This window comes from Polypterus senegalus, chromosome 2 (assembly GCF_016835505.1).
Source record: "Polypterus senegalus isolate Bchr_013 chromosome 2, ASM1683550v1, whole genome shotgun sequence".
Taxonomy (NCBI): domain Eukaryota; kingdom Metazoa; phylum Chordata; class Cladistia; order Polypteriformes; family Polypteridae; genus Polypterus; species Polypterus senegalus.
The window spans coordinates 129032063-129052314 of record NC_053155.1 but is presented as its reverse complement, the minus strand read 5'-3'; the positions used below and the strand labels follow the sequence as shown (position 1 = coordinate 129052314).

The following is a 20252-nucleotide window of genomic DNA, read 5'->3' as shown; positions in this document are numbered from 1 at the left end:
TGATTTTCTCATCAGATTGCATGGGGGTTGTTTAGTTGACCGAGTTCTCCAGGACCTTGACTGGGTCTGAGTTTGTCTTTGAGTTTCCCTTTTAAACAATTTTTATCTCTTCTGTTGCCATAGTTCAACAATTACAGTAACTAATGAACAGATATTGTTGATTTCCATTTATGTTAATCTGTTTCCGCTTTGTTTCTATGTGTTTTAACACATTTGTGTCTTTATCTCTACTAATTCTGTATTGAGTGGTTAGTATAATGTATTCTTGCATTTTACCTGAGAATGTGTTCTCAGCACTCTGTGTCTGCTCTCAGTGAAGAGTGCTATACAAAAATAAATTATTTTGTATTATGTGTATGGTACGGATATGGATGAAAGCAAAATGCAACTTATTTTCACAGTTTTTTTTCACTGCAAATTTAATTTCACTCTTTACTACTTATATTTTTAAGAGTCTCTTGTATCAGAACTTGGTTGAATTGAGCACAGGAAATATTTGAAAAAAGGAATGTTTAAGTACAGTGATTATGCACTCATTATCACTGGAATTACAATAGCGTACTGTAAAGGTCTTCTTTGGATAACTTTAAAATGGTCATAATTTTTTTTTTAATAAATGATAATTAGTCTTTTTCTTACACTAAGAATCTATCGAAGGAAATAACACCAAGTCAGTAAGCAACAGAGAACATAAGGTATATGAACAAGGAGATAAATAGTGATTTTGCCATTTTAGAAATGTTTTGTACTTTTATTTCAAGTAATATGTACATTCAGTACAATCTGTTTAATAGCACAATAAAAGCAGCAAGACAGCTTAAAAAATAAAAACAAATGGTTATTAGAGGCACAGTATTTTTGAGAAAAAAAGTCTTTTAATGCCATTTCATGAAGAAGAAAGAAATGTGCTGCTTTTCTAAATAAAAGAAAGGTGCTTATCCTCTGGTACGTCGTATTTGGATTTATGATCTTCAAAAAGCTGGCAGAGTTCTTCAATGTACTTCTGATGTAAAGTGTTCACTTCCTCTTCAGTGGGTTTGTCGTTCTGGATCACTTTAATGGGTTTCCCAACTAAGACAAAGAAGGAAAACTGTTAAATGCTTCATACTGTATCTGCAACGGACATTAAAACAGCAGTTCTTACAAGGCATGGCAAACCCTGATGTTTTCAGTTACAGCTGAATAAAAGGTGTTTTCCTAGTAAAGGTGCCAGGAGGAATTTAAAGGGAGGTGCTGTACATGGACCCTGACCTCTTTTTTTAGCAGTCTAATGTTGTTTTAAGGGAGATGAGAGAAATCTGCTGACACCGATGTTAGGATCTATATAGTAAACTAAAACACTGATAAAAAGAAAAGCCCTTATTAAGAAGAATGTTCTCCTCTGCCATTTAAGTCTGAGCTGCCTTTTTTTACAACCTATTTTAGAATAAATGGTATTTTGAAAATTCCATAAGTATATTGTAAAAATCATGATTTAGCAGAATGTAAATTTCTTGCAAATAGATGGAGCCCCATGTTTTATACTTCTGAACTGAGGCAGAAAGCTTTAAGCAAATTTTGCTGAGGTGGGGAGGGGGTAATGTTAAGATAACACTTATCATATCTAAAGGTAATGTGTAAAAATGTAAAAAAAAAAAAAAACATAGTAAATAGTGTTTTGTATTTTAAAACAAATTATATTAGTTTAGATAAACTTTATTAATCCTATGGAAAAATTCAGCTGTGCAAACATTCAGAACAAGGATACAGACTCACAGGACAAATAATACAGCCAATCAATCAAGTGTTAAATAAAAAATAAATAAATACATATTGTGAAGATATTTTAAAATTAACTTAATGAGTACATAAGAAAGAAACATTTAATTGCCTGTTAGCAGTGGGCAGAAAATACACCCAAAGGTGTTTCTTAGCACTCCGTGGTTGAATGAGGATTTTTCATCCACTTTTCCGCAACAGCTTCCAGTGTGTCTAGGGTTTGTCTAGTGATGGTGCAGGCTTTCCTGATAAGTTTACTCAGCCATTGTGCTTCATTTGAGCTCAGGCTGCTTCCCCAGAGGCAACATACATCAAAAGACCTGAGTCTCCTTAGCAAGTACAGTCTGTTCTGGCCCCTTCTTGTACAGAGTCATTGTGTTGCCAGACCAGTCCAGTTTGTTGTTTATGTGAACCCCCGGGTTCTTGTAACTGCATCACTTCCACCTCCTTCCCCTGGGTGGTGACTATTCTCAGAGGTTCTTTGGCATGCCAGTAGTCCGCCACCAGCTCTTTTGTCTTGACTGATGTTGCATTGCAGATTGTTGTCCTTGCACCACAAAACAAAGTCCTCCATAACCTTCCTATACTCTGACTCATCTCCATTATTAATGCAGCCTATGATGGACGAGTCATCTGTAAATTTCTGTGGATGACAAGCACTGGCATTGTGCTAGAAGTCTGTTGTGTACATAGTAAACAGGAAGGAAGACCGGACAGTTCCCTGAGGTTCTTCAATATTACACACAACCAGATACAGATACAGACAAGACAAAATGGTATGTCTTAGCATCATCAGCTGGGTCTAGCCCAGTATGCTGTGAGGGTAGTGGGACAATCGTGATTTGCATGAGTATATGAGTATACTGATTCATCTGTTCTACACTACAGCCAGTATGAGGCTTCTTCTGCTGTTTCTGACACCTGTTGGATCATAGACTCTCTTTCTTTGCTGGTTATCCCCAGATCCTCTAACATTCTTCAGAGTGACTGGGCTAGAAAACTACGTCTTCCTGCCTCAATTAGAAGTGACCAGGCTTTCCTGATACTTTGCTTTTTCCTCTCAAAAGTATTTTACGAAAAGTAGCTCACAGAATGCAAACAATAATGTGTAATGAATAAGGCGTGCAATTATTATCTCAGACAAGTCTGTGTTTGTGTTTGGCTGCAGAATGAGCCACCCATTGTGGAAAACAGACTGATAAATTTGATATTTCACCTTTTTAGCCATTGTTAGGAAATGTGGAGCATATTCACTTTTCTGATTTAAGTCAAAAGCCACAAAAACAATATCTTTTATATATGCAGGTTTGCCTAGAATAATAACAAGTGATTTAAAATTACAATGTTTTGCTTGTATAAATGCTTCCAAATTCCACTTTTTCAGCTGTTGTCACTATTACTCTGTATGAGCAATAACCACTGAGTACATATTACATGTACTGTACTGTGAAAATACCGCTGACTGTCAAAATACCATTTATTCTAAATTAGCTCAGTACATACTACATGTAGTGTGCAAACATAAAGAGGCTCAAAGGTCAAGGGCTAACTTGAACACATTAGTGCATTGTGGGAGCCTCTGAAATTTAAAAAAAAAACAAAAACTGTCAAAATTTTAATCTTTGAATATGCTTGTCTAACATCCATAAAGAGATACTGTCACAGAAAGATTTTTAAAAAAGGAGGTAAATTTGACAGATAAGATTGGAAGCAACTATTCTCTTCCTGCTGTTTGCTTTTGGAGAGGTGCCATGCACTTAGTTTTCACTGTTAAAGTTGCTTTATGGCTGGAAATCCCAAAGATTTTTTGGATGTTGCAATAGAGATTTGGAAAGTGTAGCATTGCTCACTTGATTTGGACATCATTTGTGTGATAAACTCATGAAAGAACAGAGATATTACATTAACTTTTCTGCATATAGACACTGTGAGAAACAGACTCAAATTATATACGAGAAAAACACCTTCAATGTAATTTATAGATTTACCTACACAGCTGATTGAATAATAGTTAATTTTTTAAATATCTGTTGTCACGATTGGTTGTCAGAGGATCTGTCAAGGTATGCAATAACCCGCCTGGACAAGACGGCGAGCTACCACTAGCATTGTCTCCCTGCAGCACCAAGAAACTACCCAGTGAGGGCATCTCCTACCACTTCTTCCAGTACCCCATCCATAAGAACCCAGGCTTCAGTTTGGCAAGAGTGACCTGCCGGATGGAGATCCCTACCAAACTGACCCTAATTCTAGGCTTGAAGCCGAGCTTTACTTTTTATAATTTTCAGCCCAGAGATAAGGGCAAAACACCTAAGAAGCATTTCTTTTGTTTAGTTTTTGCTGCTTATTAAACTGGATGACCTGGATGGCACCTCAAATTTTCTTTTAGCAGCCTGTCATTCCTACACCTAGCTACACCTTGTTATTCTGAACAACCACTCATACTCCTTCTAGTTATAAATGCAACCCCTATAAAATCTTCAATGCAAAATAGATAAAATCATTTTTTAAAGTAGAAGAAAAAAATATTCTCATTGTAGAAGGAAACAAGAGTTCTTGATCATGTTCAATTATTTTAGTGCTAAAACCTTTTGGTTTTGACTTTGAAAGTTAAGCCCTCAATCTGAAGGCTACAGATGAGTATAGGAAAAATTCTGACATGTACCACCACTGACTAAGAAGGAAATATAAAAGATATCACTCAGCCATTGCCTGTATTGAATTCTTTAATTTTGATTTAATTGGGACCCTGTAACTTTTCAGTTACTGGTGGTTTGACTGCTCAAGTCTCAATAATCAGTATGCTATTGTTTACCGTATATGCTCCCTATAAGTTGGGTCTTGAAACCCGAAAAATCGATCATAAAATCAGACCCCAACTTATACGCCTGTTCAAAAATGCAACGCTTTTTTTTACATCTTCTTGCCTCCTCCAGTCTTGCATCAGTTTCTCAGATGTATCGAATTTTGATACAGCAATGCTGCTACAAATTTCGTTTGCTATTTTTCAAACCAGCTTCATATATTCTTCTTATCGAACGCTCCATCGCAGATAAGGGATGCTCTTACGATAAAGGTGAATGAGGGTGTGAGATACAAAAAACACAAATCAGAGCAAACATTGCTTTGGAATATTTCAGGTATTACCGTGTGGTCACGTAGGTAGAATAGAGAGGGAGAGAGAGAGTAAGGCTAGGTGCACACGCTGATATAGCGCATTGCTGCACCCACATAGAAAAGAAAGGCAGTGTGTTCCGTGGTTAGTCTCTCGGGTGGGCATTAGCATATCATAATCTCTTGGACCAATAGTGTGAGTTTTCCGCATTCAACTTATACAGCCGACATTATAAAATAGCAGAAATTATACTGTAAAATTCCCAGCTTATCGGCGAGAATATACAGTATGTGGAAGACATTTTTATGTACTTGACAACTTTGAAGATTCAGTCAGAGGTCGTTCTTTATACTGTTATATTAGAGCAGCTGTGCAAAACTCAAGACAAACTTTAATCAAAAACTAGGATTCAAATCTATGAGAAGGCATCTTAATATAAAATAGACCTGGCTCTGAAAATCAAGAAGCAGGCTTGTGGTCTATACATCCTCACAAACAATGCCAAGCTTAGAAATATGAAGTGAGAAACCATAATAACAAAAACTCTAGCCTAAATAAAAAAACAAAGTAATTAAATATACATTAAACGATTTATTGTAAAACATTATTCCAAAACAATTCAAAATGTGCAAAACAAGAACAAAAGGAGTAGATAATGTTTGCTTCAAGGCTAAGCCAAAAATAACAAACTCAAGTCCACAATCCAAACACAGAATCCAAAGTCCAATGGAGAGTTCATAAACCAGAAGGTCAAAGAATTACTTGCAAACTAACAATTAAGTCAACATCCAAAAATTTAAAAAGGAAAAAAAGATCTGAACACACATTAACAAATACAAATGTATCAACACCGAACTGAGGACTTGTCAGAATTTACATAGGCAGATGGTGGTCACCAGAGCTGCAACGTCAAAGCCCAATCCCCCTTGGATTCAACATATAAAAGACAAGGAACATCACAAACACAATAACTGTTATATTTGGCTGAAGTTAAAATGCCATTTTTGTTCATTTTTTATTACTTTGCTTATGTTAATATTATTGCTCATTTAGCTTCTATGTACTTATGTATCTTATGTATTGTGCGTTTAGTGGGTGGTCATCCAAGAGGCAGACCCTCCTGCCAATCACCACAATTGACTGTCTTCAGCCTTATGAAGCCAGAGGAAAACCACAGATCCTTGCGGCTCACTGAATGTGTTCGTGGTGGTGGTGAGTTTTCCTGTATTAATAGCTTGTTGAGTATTTGTGATTTACTGGATTCTTGCCCTAATACATTTTTTGACTTTGTATTTTGGATTTGTTTAGATTGTCATTTCCTTTTCACGCATCCCCTGTTTTCCTTTTTGTGCTCTTCTGAGCTTAGCTTGTGCATTTTTATAAAAAGTTTTCTTTTATAAATATTCTATATTTACCCTAATTATTTCTAGCTAGAGTTTGATGGTTAATCCTCCTTCTAGTGGGTGCTTTGAATATTTTTTGTGACATTTCACTTAGGCCCTCTCTAACAAATTAACACTAACAGAATTAATATAAATTAAAGAGTATTAATCAAGAAAATATGAATTAAGGAAAGAAAATCAGCCATTAAAATCATGCCAAAACATCTGTTGGAGAAGTGTGTTAAAAAAAATAGTGACCCCATATAAAATTGGGAATAGCTACAGAAGAAGAAGAAGAAAAGAATTCAAAAACATAAAACACAAAGAATTTCATAACAACATCAACATTTAAAAAGGAAACAAACAAAAGTCACATACAAAGTCCTGTTTAAACACATACAAACTTAAGTTTCTTATATCAAAGGTAAGTTCTACACTGGAATGGCCTAAAAACAAAATGCAATGCAAACACAAGCCTTGTTAAAGTTAATGAAATATTATGGGTTGTTTTTGTAAGATGTCACTGGAAAAGCTGTGCTCTTAACCAAATTAGTTTTGGAAGAAGGCTCCATTAAATGTCTCATGATCTCAACAAGCTGATGTATAGCTTTCAAAAAACTTAGGATAGCATTATTGAGTGATGACTCAGATTATCCAGGGAATGAAATTCCCCTTAATGTTCCTTAACTGAAAGTTATCACTTTAGGGGCGTACAGCCAAAAAGATGGAGAATGGCAGTTCACATGAGCCGATAAAAGAATCACTAGATTAATGAAAACCAAAACAACATGTAAGGACAAAAGAATCTTTCGTCAAAACTAAAAGATGAGTCAGAAATCGAAGTCAAAAAAGCCTAGCCAACACTGTTATAAAATTCGCACAACAGAGTCTTTTAGAAATTATTCACAATCTTTAATTAAAAAGCTTGGTACAATGCCATATGATGCAATTTCCTAGCAATCAGAACTCACATCATAGCAGCTGCTGACCAAAAAAGTGAAAAACCAAAATGGCACAATAGAAAATAATAAAGTAATCATTGTCTTAGAGAAGAATGTCAATAGAAATAATCACAAAATCAGAATCTGCTAATATCAAAAACCCGCAGACAAGTAACTGTCGACTTTATAAAAATTGTAATATAGGAGAAATATGTTTTTTTAAATCTTAACAGGGAGAAATTGTTTTCTGCTCTTGAAAGAGATGGTTTGGCTATAAAATGGGCTATTACTTTGTTAAAATATAATTGGGTAGGTAAAGAGCACTCACCCTGATCACAGACCATACGGGTGATGACTGGCAATAATAAATAGAACCTCATGGGAGAAGCTTATCACTTTAAGGAAGATAAAGAAATTCATTTTTTGGCAATGCAAATCCTCTGCACTAGATGCACAGCTTTACAGCTCATTCTCCTACAACCAGTAGCTCAACATTTTGCGAAAAGTTAAGTAATTATCACAATGGGCCTGTTCCTAATTAATCATAAGGTTAAGGGAAAGTGTATATGTGTGTTTCTCTGCATTCCTCAAGGTGTGATTTTGTTGCTTCCAGGTATAACATCTGGCTCCTTCACTCAAGGAATCTTGTCAAGGAGGTCAATCCCACAGCACACCTAAGGTCTCTTCACATTTGGTAGTTTGAAGGCTTAGAACATATATAACAACATAAGAATTCTGACAAACAAGAAGAGACCATTCAGTCCATCAAGCTCCTTTGTTTAGCTAATTGCTAAGTCCTCCGAATATCTCATCCGGATTCTTCTTAAAGGATGTCAAGGTTTCTGCTTCAGCTACATGTCTTGGTAGTGGTGGTTTCTTTCAGTCTCACAACTCTTTGTGTAAAGAAGTACTTCCTGGCTTCAGTTGTAAATGCACTTCCTCTTAATTTCCACTGTTCTCCTCGAGTACTTGATTCACCCTTAAGTTGACAGAATTTACTTTATTAATGCCTTGAAAATTTGTTTTCTCAACTGCATATTCCTAGAGATTTATATTTACTGATTATCTAACTTATATTTACATTGGTCTATTCCACAACTCTAAAACAGCCTAATATTTGTGAAATCTTGAAGACAGTGGTATTACCCGCCCTTCACGCATATTTTTGCAATGTTTCACTATGCTTTAACTGTTTAATGAGTTAAAGATTCATTCACTTATTCATCCACCTGAATCCAGTTTTTGCAGCTAGATTGCACTGGACACAAGGAAGTCTTAGAAGCCTTTATGAACACAGGGTATGGAAGGGCATTCAAGAAATGCTGAGTGACTAGTGAGGTAAAAATGACCTCAGGAGTTGGCAAAAACCTTGCTCTGTGAATGGACCAGGGTCAAAGAGCTGGGAGGACAGAGTGATCCAACACCAAAAGCATAAACCAAACCTGGAGTAAAAAAACACAGCCAAGATTCTTACTCTTAATAAAAACTAATTCAAAAGTAGTAAAGCGAAATTAAAGGGAGGATATCAAAAGCCATGCTCCGCCATCTTAAATAGGTTGAATGAGAACATGGTAGGTCCTGTTACCCGAAACAGGAGTAGCGAATAAAAAAATGGCTGGATAGTTGGATTACCTTGTCAGATCCTCAAGGATATGTTTTGAATCTTAAATGACTTACAATATTTTGGGTAATATTTCAAATGAAGTCAATAGACAAAATTAGCTACTATATTAAAAAAATGAAAATTGATACATTTATTATATCTTGAAAGATATAAAACTGATTGAATAGCTGGTTATGAAAACACAACACCAGATAATATGAACATTTTTTCTTTTTTTATTTGAAACTTTGTAGGTTTTATAAATCTCAGTAAAAAATGACATTAAATTTTACACCCTAAATATAATCACATTTATTACCTTCCATGATTCAGACTATTTTTATACATCCAAATATATATGTTCCTACCATGTGCCCAGGGCTTTACTAGATGGCTCTGACTTTTCATGCTGGAATAAAAAATATGATAAATGGTAGAGCTTTCTGCTTTAAAAATCTAAGGTCTTTATTTAAGCATTTTGCAAGTGAAATTTCTTACATGTGGCCTTTCATTACCCACACCTCCTTTCTGCACAGCCAGTAGCTCATGTTAGATAATGCTCAAATCTTACATAAGGTGTTTATTTCAGACACAAGCATTGTATCACATAGACTGAACTCCCCTCAGAAACAAACTCATCTTGCAAGCCATTTTTGACAGCTGGACACACTCCATATTATGAAATCTCTGAAAAGAGTTCTTGGAAATATTATTTTTTTATTTCAAATTAGGCAGCTAAGCATGGCCTTGTTTTTTTGGTTTCTCATGTAATTAGGCAGCACAGTAGTTAGTGCTCATGCCTTAAGGCTTCAAATTCTGGGTTCATCTCCCAGCTCAGACACATCCTGTGTGGATCTGTATAGGGTGATGTAGTCTTCTTTCCATATACATGTCACTTCAACTGAATACCTTAAATTATGCAGGGTGAGTGAGAGTGGGTGTATGTATAAATGTACCCTGGGGTGGACTGACCAGAGCTGGCTCCTGTATCACATTAAATGATGTCAGGATATTTACTAGCTCTAGATTAAGGAGGAAATAGCCAATGGATGATGATTTTGCAAAGTACTTTGCTATACTGTTCACAATGAAGGCTTCTCACCATGTGCCCAATGCTTTAAAGGAAGGTTTTTGCTTCTTCTCTAATGCATGAATGAATGAATGAATGAATGAATATATGTGCATTCTCACATCAGAAAATATGTGAGAATATAGTTTTATATATCTTCACTTTTTGAAAGTATCTCTCCATTTATTGACATTCTAATGCAAAATGGACAATGATGTCCTGTAACATTCTCTGATGTTGTCCTTAATTAGATGTGTTAGTGAATTATAGCAGTGGATGGATGAGAACTATTTATCTTTGGATATAGGTAAAACAGAAATATTGATTACTAGCCGAAGCCCGCCATAACATACGGCGGTGTAAGAATAGGAATGGAAAACGGTGAGAAAGGAATTCAGTAATCAAGAAGAAATAAATACTTCTTGAAAGACGCAGGTGTGAATAGGTGTTTTGGTGGTGACGACAGATGATGAGTCGAAAGATCTAACCCTAGAAATGGCCACATACAACTAACCGTGGCTGAAGACAGGTTGTTAGAATTTTTGTGAAGAGTAAAGAGCATGTAGGTATGAGGAAAGCCGCACTTCTGAAATTCACGCGCAACTCTTGTTGATATAATCTGAGATAGTTGAGATGCATGCCCTATTAACATACGTATATACGACTTACTGTTGGAATAGTTCGCAGTTTGAGTGCAAAATACTAAATATATTCCTCATTGCTCATCTGTATGCGTAAAAGTGGCATTAAGTAAGCCTTCTTCGCTTGGCGGTTCTTTTATCTGGAACATGTTGTAAATCTTTGTGCCAGCCAATGTCTCCGTAAGGGAATAAAAGTGGGTAAACCATAGGATTGCAATCTGTTTATAGGAGTTGCCTATGGGACAGATGCAAATGTCCCTTTCAGCAGGCTCGCCATCTTCTCTGACGAAAATCGCTGCAACATTGGTGTGACATGTTGGGGCATTGTATCGTCGTAAATCCTGACTAGGGTTTTTCTCGAATAGCATTCGTACAGATGCTGTTGGATTGGACTGAGCAATTTCATGCATGTGTTTGTATGATTTAGCAAAGGTTTGATGGTCCTGAGCATGGAATCTAGCTGGAGAAGTAAATTTTCACTACATTTAGCTCTCTATCTTGCATGCGTCTTGCTTGCCCTTAGTTAAAGTTGGCGGGCGGGGTTCTGTCGAGCATATCTCATGGTCTTAGAGTTGGCGGGCAGGGCTCTGTGAGTTGGCAGGCATGGCTCTCTGTCTTGCGTGCGCTCTCTATCTTGTGTGCGTCTTGCTTGCCCTTAGAGTTGGCGGGCATGGCTCTGTCGAGCGTATCTCATGGTCTTAGAGTTGGCGGGCGGGGCTCTTTGTCTTGCGTGAGCTCTCTGTCTTGCTTGCCCTTAGTGAATTATATATATAGATTGGACAGAATGATGCTGAAGGCAATAATATTTTGTCATTATTTAACTTAGTTGGAATCACCATTAGTTTTACTGAATCATCCCACAATCTAGGTGTTATCTTTGACAGTAGCATTTAAAACACACATTACAAAACTATCCACATCATGTTTCTTCCATCTTAGAAATGTTGGAAAAGTAAGGCGTTTTCTGCAGGGTACTAAGAAATTAATTCATGTATATTTAGTAGGATTTACTACTGCTCAAATTGTTCTTCATATGGCTTTCAGTTAATTAAAAATGCTGCTGCAAGAATTATTACAAGAACAAGAAAACATGAACACGTCCTTTCACTAACTCTCGGTTAAATTTAGGGCAGATTTCAAAATCCTCTTTTTAACATATAAAGCCTTAAATGCTCAAGATCTTGCTTACTTATCTGAACTTATCATTACTTGCAAACCAGATCGCACATTAAGATCTCAAGATGCCGGCCTGCTTATGATTCCAAGGATTAATAAAATAAGAGTGGGCGGTTGAGCTTTTAGTTTCAGGGTCTTGAAACTGTGGAATGGTCTGCCTGCTACTATAAGAGGTGCAGCTTCATTCTCAGCTTTTAAATCCAGGCTGAAGACTCAGTTCTACAGTTTAGCATACCCTGACTAGAGCTGCTAATTAATTGTACACACTGTATCTCTGATGTTAGTCATTAGTACTAAAACGCAAGTAATATGATATATATAGACTGTTTTCTCATAGCTCAGGTCACATTATTGGCCACAATAATCATTCCAACATATTTGCCACATGCTTCCCTAGCTCTCAGGGTCTCTTTTACCCTAACCCTGGAGAATATTTCTAGAGAAATGCCTACCATGGCAAAATAATTTATAAACAATACAGTATTCCATAAAACAACAGAGGCAGAACAAAACTAAATACAAAATTGATAACATAATATGAAAAATAATATTTTAAAGATAACAGAAAGACTAAATAGACAAAAATATATACTTGAACCAGGGACAAATCCCTGATGGAACCATGGAATATATAAGCTGAGGGTCGCCCCAAAGCTGTAGTGTTAGGGGGTCTCACCACCTAAGTTCAACATACACAGAGCAACAAAAATAATAAGCACAATCAACGTAAGAGTATTACCAGTATTATACATTTTTCCTGCCTTTATTTTACTTATTTTAAATTCTTTTCTCTTGGTCTGGGGTGTTTTGTTATATGCACAATTACTTTCTGAACTTCTTGTTTTTGTTTAAATAATACTTTGCTGTGTTTATTTTATTTTATGTCTTTTCTCTAGACCTTGCCATCTTTGCCAGTGCTTTTGTTCCAGTGTAGTTTCCCTTTCTTTTTTAGATCCACATCCCTGACGCAGCTTTATCAAATGCACTGAAATTAACCGAATATCGTTTATTAGTTTGAGGCATCTGATTGCAATCAACCTGTAACCATATAATGATGCACAGAATGGCCAAACTATTCCAAATAGTGTAGCTGCTTTAGCGTTGTCACTGTCAGTGCACCACTCAGAGTATTTAACACACTGTATCTGAGTGTGGAGTAACAGCTGTACAGCAGCTGATTGGATTATCGGGATACAGCATCAAGCACACGTTGCCTCAACCATGTGCGCAGTCTATTTGAATTGTTCCCATACAGCAAATGCTTCAGCGCATTTCCTGTAGGGACCTTGCGGTTCAGAAGCAGTTTCATCCCAAGAGATCTAAACGCACTCAATTAGTCCATCAAGTGTTCCTGGTAGAACTGTTTATACTTATAAGTACAATCACCTCACTGTAAACTTGCACTACAGTTGTAATATTGCACAACCTGTGCCACTTTTTAAAGCATGTATTTACATATGATGGTGACTGGCTTCTAAATCGATTTAGATTTCCAAGGGTTATCTTCTTTGAGCTCTTGAGCCAGGGATTGTTCCTGCCTTGCGATGTATGCTTGCTGATACTGGCACGACCCTTGATGGATAGATGGATAGAATAATTAAACATGTACTAGGAAGATATTTCAATGTTTCATGAGTGTTTTGAAGAATCAGTGTTCTAAGCTTGGCATCTATTACAGAGCTGATCGTGTGGCGATTGGTTACTTGGAGAAAGAAAAGGAAGAACAGGAATTGGGGGTTAGTATGTTTGAGAGAGACAGTACTGCTGCAATAAATGATGAAATTGAAGGTCGCGTACAGTGCAGTAAGCATCTTGCGGGAGGCAGGAACAATCTCTGGACAGGGTGCCAGCTCGTCACGACCACTGCGCTGTGTCCCCATGTTTAATACATGCTTTAATTCCTATCATTACGAAAATGATATCAAGTATACATCTTAGTATTTAAATTGTTCAGAAAGCTGTAATATCATGAATGCAATGTCCTGTCCTGTCGGCAGAGGAGAAAGCCTGTTTAAGAAGCATATAGTGACTACATAGAACATATACAATATGAAAAGCATTTAACGTGCTACTTTAGTTATGATGGGATTTGAGAAACTAGTAAATAAAATGATTTTAAGATGAAGTTTATGACGTTCTACTTTAATGACAAAATAAACTACATGATTAAAGTGGAAATTACGAGATTAAAGTTGACATTATTTTCTCATTGTGTCCCTATTTTGTTTTTCTTTTCCCTGTACCCTAATACGCTTCCATATGACACTCAGATGGTGGGCAACGACTCGCCTTTTCATGGCGACTTTGATATCTGACCACTTCTTATTTATTTTGGGCACTTTGCGACTTTCTGAACTTGAACTTTCAAGTTTCTCCACCACTCTGTCACTCGATCAGCTTCCTTTTGTTGATTATATCATTGCTTAAACCAACAAATAGTACTTTTTCCCTTGCCTCTACCTGGTATTCAATGAAATTCTTCTTTTTCCCCTGTGCTTTTGCCATTGTCTTTTCACAGAACGCTGAGCTTAAGGGCTATTTATATTGATTTGCATATTCAAAGAGGTGTAATTCTGGGAGGAGTCTGGGAGGAGTCTGGGCGGTAGGTACGTGCACGAGTGTTACATTTCACGCAGACTGGGATTCATGCAGCGGAAGAATGTGGAAGATGGCGTACACACAGATTTATGCATTTGGATTTTTTTCCACTTTTGTCTGTATGCCATGTTTTAGTGTGAATTCTACGCATGGCGTTATGCATGAGGCCCCAGGAGATGAAACATTTATCAATCAAAAATTAATCAAAACAATTAAGACTAAACCTAATATACCAAAGTCTAATCATCCATCAACAATCAAGATCAGATAAGTTTTTATCCAAATCACAGAAACCTAAAGACTTTTTGTGCTGGATTTAAAGAGTCTTGCTGAGACGGAAAGGTGTGGTGTCATTCTGCACAACTTTCATGGCAAATGGATGATGCGTGCTGGTAACGACAACAATAACATGGCGATGGCTGATTGTAAAACAAAATAATGTTGCAGTACAGTAAATAATGAATCATTACATTCAGCAAACAAATAACTGTGTGGAACCACTCTGAACAGTGATAAGAGAATACCCACGTAACGTGAAAAATATTTTAAGAGAGAGAGAGAGAGAAAAAAAATTCTCAAAGTGCACAATTCATAACATTTGAGTCCTCAGATAAATCATGACAAATCTCTGTGTTAGTATGCTTTTTGCTCATCAGGATTCTTTACTTAAAGGTCTTCTTTTATGACTTTGAGTTTTGGTTTCTCTTTCTTGGTTTTGGATTTTTGGTTTTTGGGCATCAGCTGAGGCCCCAGCATCTCCTGGTCGCTGCATTATACTTAGTGTGTCAGATGCGGCAGTAATGAGAAGTCAAGCAAAAATGATACCTTTTATTGGCTAACTAAAAAGATTACAATAAGCAAGCTTTTAGGGCAACTCAGGCCCCTTCTTCAGGCAACACCCTAGTACTTCAGATGTGGCAGAAAGACAAAGAGAAAAATGCACAATAATTGCTAAATGGAACAATGCTGATTAAAAAAATTATAAACACAAAGGTAAAGAAAACAAAAACATTTTCAATAATGTAAGGCACAAAATAATTCTCAAAAAGCAACAAAACAAAGAAACAAAAAGAAAAGAAAGTAAAGCTAGGGACAGATACCTGGCAAAACCTGGGCAGGAAATTCTGCTGTAATTATCCTACAATGTTAGTTAGAGTATCAGAGATGCTGAAGCACAAACAAATCAAAGTAAACATTGTGGTATATGGCCGGCTTGTCATCCCGGCCAATACCCCCAGGCCGCCACATGGAGCCCTCCCTGCAGTGTGGAGGTGCTCCGAAGACCAGCAGGGAGTCATGGACTATGTAGTTTTTATACACGACCCTGCTGGATACCACAGGGGCCGCAAGAGGGAGCTGCAGGGAGCACCGAAGAATCATGTATGCCCTATAACCCGGAAGTGCGTCATAGGAAGAGCAACAACAGAAATGACGTGCTTCCGGGGTGAGAAGAAGGACTTGTACCTGACCCGGAAGTGATAAAGAATCACGTGGACTGGGGATTGGAAACACTTCCAGGTCAGGGAGGATAAAAGGACTGTGGGAGCTCCCAGACGGTGAGCTGAGCTGGGTAGTAGGAGGGCAACGTGTCTGGGAGTGGTGGAGTGGTTATTGTGATTGTTTTGTGTATATTTATGAGTATTGTGGAAGAGAGGGTGCTTTGTGCACTGTGGCTTATGAATAAAGTCATATTTTGGACTTTTATCTGGTGTCTGGCGTATTGGACAAGGGTTCAAGGGAGTGATAGCGCCCCCTATCTGTTACAACATACATAACATAAAAGTGTTATTTTATTGTGCTGTCCCCTATGCAACCCTCCCTTTAACTTAAGAAACGTTTGTCTTAGCATTTATTCAGAATATTCTGAGATGCAAGGAAGGTGCTGAACATCTCCAACTGTATGTGGCTAGCTGGTGTAAACAGCACAGATATTTACGATTGCTATCCCCTGTATGTTTGTGCTCGTTTTCAGCATTATGTAGAATTAAAAGTACATTTTCCAAGAAAAAAAAATGGCCAACTAACAATAAGGATTGTCTTTCAAGAATAGATCATTTATGGTCAGCCTCATTGGGTATCCTTATACATGTGCACTTTACTCCTCCACAAACTACACTCAGCTAACCCTTTGTTTGAGCTGTTAATTTTTTTCCACCTTAATTTGATAATTGGCTTCTGAGTTACTTGACTAACCATGCATTTAATTGTCCCTACTGAAAAATAATGGGGCTAGGAGAGCACCAAAATTTAAGAAGGATTAAACCAGAAACATTTTGGTGGTGGGTGGAGAATTATTAAGACTTTAGAGTCCTCAGATATCATTTTGAAAAAAATTAAAAAAATGATTTGACCTTTTTTTTTATCTTATTGCTTAATGGGTGCAGTTAATTTTGAGTCCAGAGTAAAAGAGAAACATTTAGACTATTAAGCAGGCATCATGTTCAAATGTAAAGTTCTTAATGTTCTGTGTGCCCTAGCTTTCCATCACTTTTAGAGCAGAAGTCATAACAACATCTAATATGTTGTGTAACAAAATTCTGATGAAACTCCAAAGTACTGGAAATTTCCTTCTAAAGTGTCTTAAATGATATCTTTGTCCAAACAGTCTGCTATGTAATTTATTTTAAATGCATTAATCTAAAGCGAAGCAGAATAATTGGCCATAGATAATTTTGATCACGAACTCCATGTGACTCACCCACTGTAAAAATTGGCTTCCTGTAGGGAATAAGTCCAAAGCTGTACTGGAAGACACCTCTGGCATGGAAAAGCGGGAGTGCAACACCCATCACCTTCTGTAGACGCTCCTGTATCCATCTCAGCCATGTTCCTCTAGGATTCTCAACTTGATCAAACACTTCATTCTCACCAAAGGAGAAGATTGGCACAAGATGAGCACTGTGAGGTCAAAGAGAAAAAAACTTAAACACAAATGCTGGAGCATCTCTATCCTTTGAAGCATTTCTCTAATCAAAATGTAAGCAATACATACAGTATAGTGCAAATAGGTCATGTGCTTAGTGCAGTGAAGCTCAAATAAAAGCTACTACACAACCAAGAGCAGGGCAAGATGTTACACCTCTGCATCTTGTTATATACAAGTGGAAACATGACTCTATTTTCATGTTATGCAGGTAAGGTCCATGAAGTAGTGGACTAGAGGTATGATAGATGGCCAAGAGTTTGTGAAGTTTTAGGCAGAGGGGCTACAGAGGCTATTATTAGGGGAACTAGTCATCTGACCCAGCAACAGCCCTGTTGAGTGAACATGGAAACATTGAAGGAAATTGTTCTGTATGGCCTGGGGCCACATTTAAATATCCATCCATCAACATTAAAATATTCATCTCTTCATTTCCTCATCCATCCATCCTCTTCCGCTTATCCGAGGTCGGGTCACGAGGGCAGCAACTTGAGCAGAGAGGCCCAGTCTTCCCTCTCCCCGGCCACTTCTTCTAGCTCTTCCGGGAGAATCCCAAGACATAGTCCCTCCAGCGTGTCCTGGGTCTTCCCCAGGGCCTCCTCCCGGTTAGATCTGCCCTGAACACCTCACCAGGGAGGCGTCCAGGAGGCATCCTGATCAAATGCCAGAGCCACCTCATCTGACTCCTCTCGATGCGGAGGAGCAGCGGCTTTACTCTGAGCCACTCCTGGATGACTGAGCTTCTCACCCTATCTTTAAGGGAAAGCCCAGACACCCTGTGGAGGAAACTTATTTCAGCCGCTTGTATTCGCGATCTCATTCTTTCGGTCACTACTCATAGCTCATGACCATAGTTGAGGGTAGAAAAGTAGATCGACTGGTAAATTGAGAGCTTTGCCTTATGGCTCAGCTCCTTTTTCACCACGACAGACAGATACAGAGACCGCATCACTGCAGATGCCTCACTGATCCGCCTTTCGATCTCATGCTCCATTCTTCCCTCACTCGTGAACAAAATCCCAAGATACTTCAACTCCTTCACTTGGGGCAGGATCTCTCCCCCAAACCTAAGAGGGCACTCCTCCCTTTTCCGGCTGAAGACCATGGTCTCGGATTGGGAGGTGCTGATTCCCATCCCTGCCACTTCACACTCAGCTGCGAACCGATTCAGAGAGAGCTGAAGATCATGGCCTGATGAAGCAAACAGGACAACATCATCAGCAAAAAGCAGTGACCCAATCCTGAGTGCACCAAACCGGACTCCCTCAACACCCTTCATTTCCTGAGCACACTTATTCCATATAAAGTCAAGAGAAAATCTGGAGCAAGATAGGAACCTTTATAAATGTTAGTTATGTCTCAAAAAATTATCCATGTATTTTTCACTGAAATATTGCTCATAACATTTTGTCTATTTAAAATTGGGCTTTTCATATCTCTCTGCCTTACAGTATATAACACTTTATCTATCTATCTATCTATCTATCTATCTATCTATCGTGAAGGGTTTTTGGGGTTCATGCCTGACCGGGACACCCTTCACCACATCTGCCTTGGGGACAAGGGTGGGAAGCCCAGTATCTCCATGGACGCTAGATGGCAGCCTCCCTGGGTTGCAGCGGTGCCTCGGACTCCCCCAGGGCTGCATGGGGGTTGGAGTTCTGTGTAGCTCTGTGGGGTTTCACAGGCGCCACCAGGGGGTGCTGAAGCAGGAGCTGCTGGCCCCTTTTGGGCACTGGTTTCGCCTTACCCGGAAGTGCAGGCAGATATCGCCAATCAAGCACCTAGAGCACTTCCGGGTACCTGAAAAAAGGGAGCCAGCGACCACCACTTGGGAGCCAGAGTCGGGTGGAGGAAGAAAAGGTTGCCTGGGGGGAGTGGTGGTGAAGAAAGAAGAAAGTGCTTGCTGTGATTTAGTGAGCTTGAGACTGTATATTGCCTGTGGGACACGGGGAAGACTTGCGCACACAGGGGAAGAAAATAAATTGTTTATTTATTTTACACGTGCCTCCCGTGTACAATTTGTGTCGGAATGGGTGCTATATAGCATCATTCTTACACTATCTACAGTGGTGTGAAAAACTATTTGCCCCCTTCCTGATTTCTTATTCTTTTGCATGTTTGTCACACAAAATGTTTCTGATCATCAAACACATTTAACCATTAGTCTAATATAACACAAGTAAACACAAAATGCAGTTTTTTATTGATGGTTTTTATTATTTAGGGAGAAAAAAATCCAAAACTACATGGCCCTGTGTGAAAAAGTAATTGCCCCCTGAACCTAATAACTGGTTGGGCCACCCTTAGCAGCAATAACTGCAATCAAGCATTTGCGATAACTTGCAACGAGTCTTTTACAGCACTCTGGAGGAATTTTGGCCCTCTCATCTTTGCAGAATTTTTGTAATTCAGCTTTATTTGAGGGTTTTCTAGCATGAACCGCCTTTTTAAGGTCATGCCATAGCATCTCAATTGGATTCAGGTCAGGACTTTGACTAGGCCACTCCAAAGTCTTCATTTTGTTTTTCTTCAGCCATTCAGAGGTGGATTTGCTGGTGTGTTTTGGGTCATTGTCCTGTTGCAGCACCCAAGATCGCTTCAGCTTGAGTTGACGAACAGATGGCCGGACATTCTCCTTCAGGATTTTTGGTAGACAGTAGAATTCATGGTTCCATCTATCACAGCAAGCCTTCCAGGTCCTGATGCAGCAAAACAACCCAAGACCATCACACTACCACCACCATATTTTACTGTTGGTATGATGTTCTTTTCTGAAATGCTGTGTTCCTTTTATGCCAGATGTAACGGGACATTTGCCTTCCAAAAAGTTCAACTTTTGTCTCATCAGTCCACAAGGTATTTTCCCAAAAGTCTTGGCAATCATTGAGATGTTTCTTAGCAAAATTGAGACGAGCCCTAATGTTCTTTTGCTTAACAGTGGTTTGCGTCTTGGAAATCTGCCATGCAGGCCGTTTTGCCCAGTCTCTTTCTTATGGTGGAGTCGTGAACACTGACCATAATTGAGGCAAGTGAGGCCTGCAGT

General features: G+C 38.3%; 1 protein-coding gene across 1 annotated transcript in view; it reads right to left on the bottom strand.

The window, feature by feature from the left end:
- Positions 1 to 732: 732 nt before the first annotated feature.
- mogat2 (monoacylglycerol O-acyltransferase 2) overlaps positions 733 to 20252 on the bottom strand; it is an 86457-nt gene continuing 66937 nt past the window's right edge. The window contains exons 5-6 of the mRNA XM_039746094.1: positions 16982 to 17181; positions 733 to 1071 (exon numbers count right to left, since the gene is read on the bottom strand). Coding sequence (XP_039602028.1) covers positions 917 to 1071; positions 16982 to 17181 — 355 coding nt within the window. The 3' untranslated portion in view covers positions 733 to 916. The remainder of the gene's footprint in view (positions 1072 to 16981; positions 17182 to 20252) is intronic.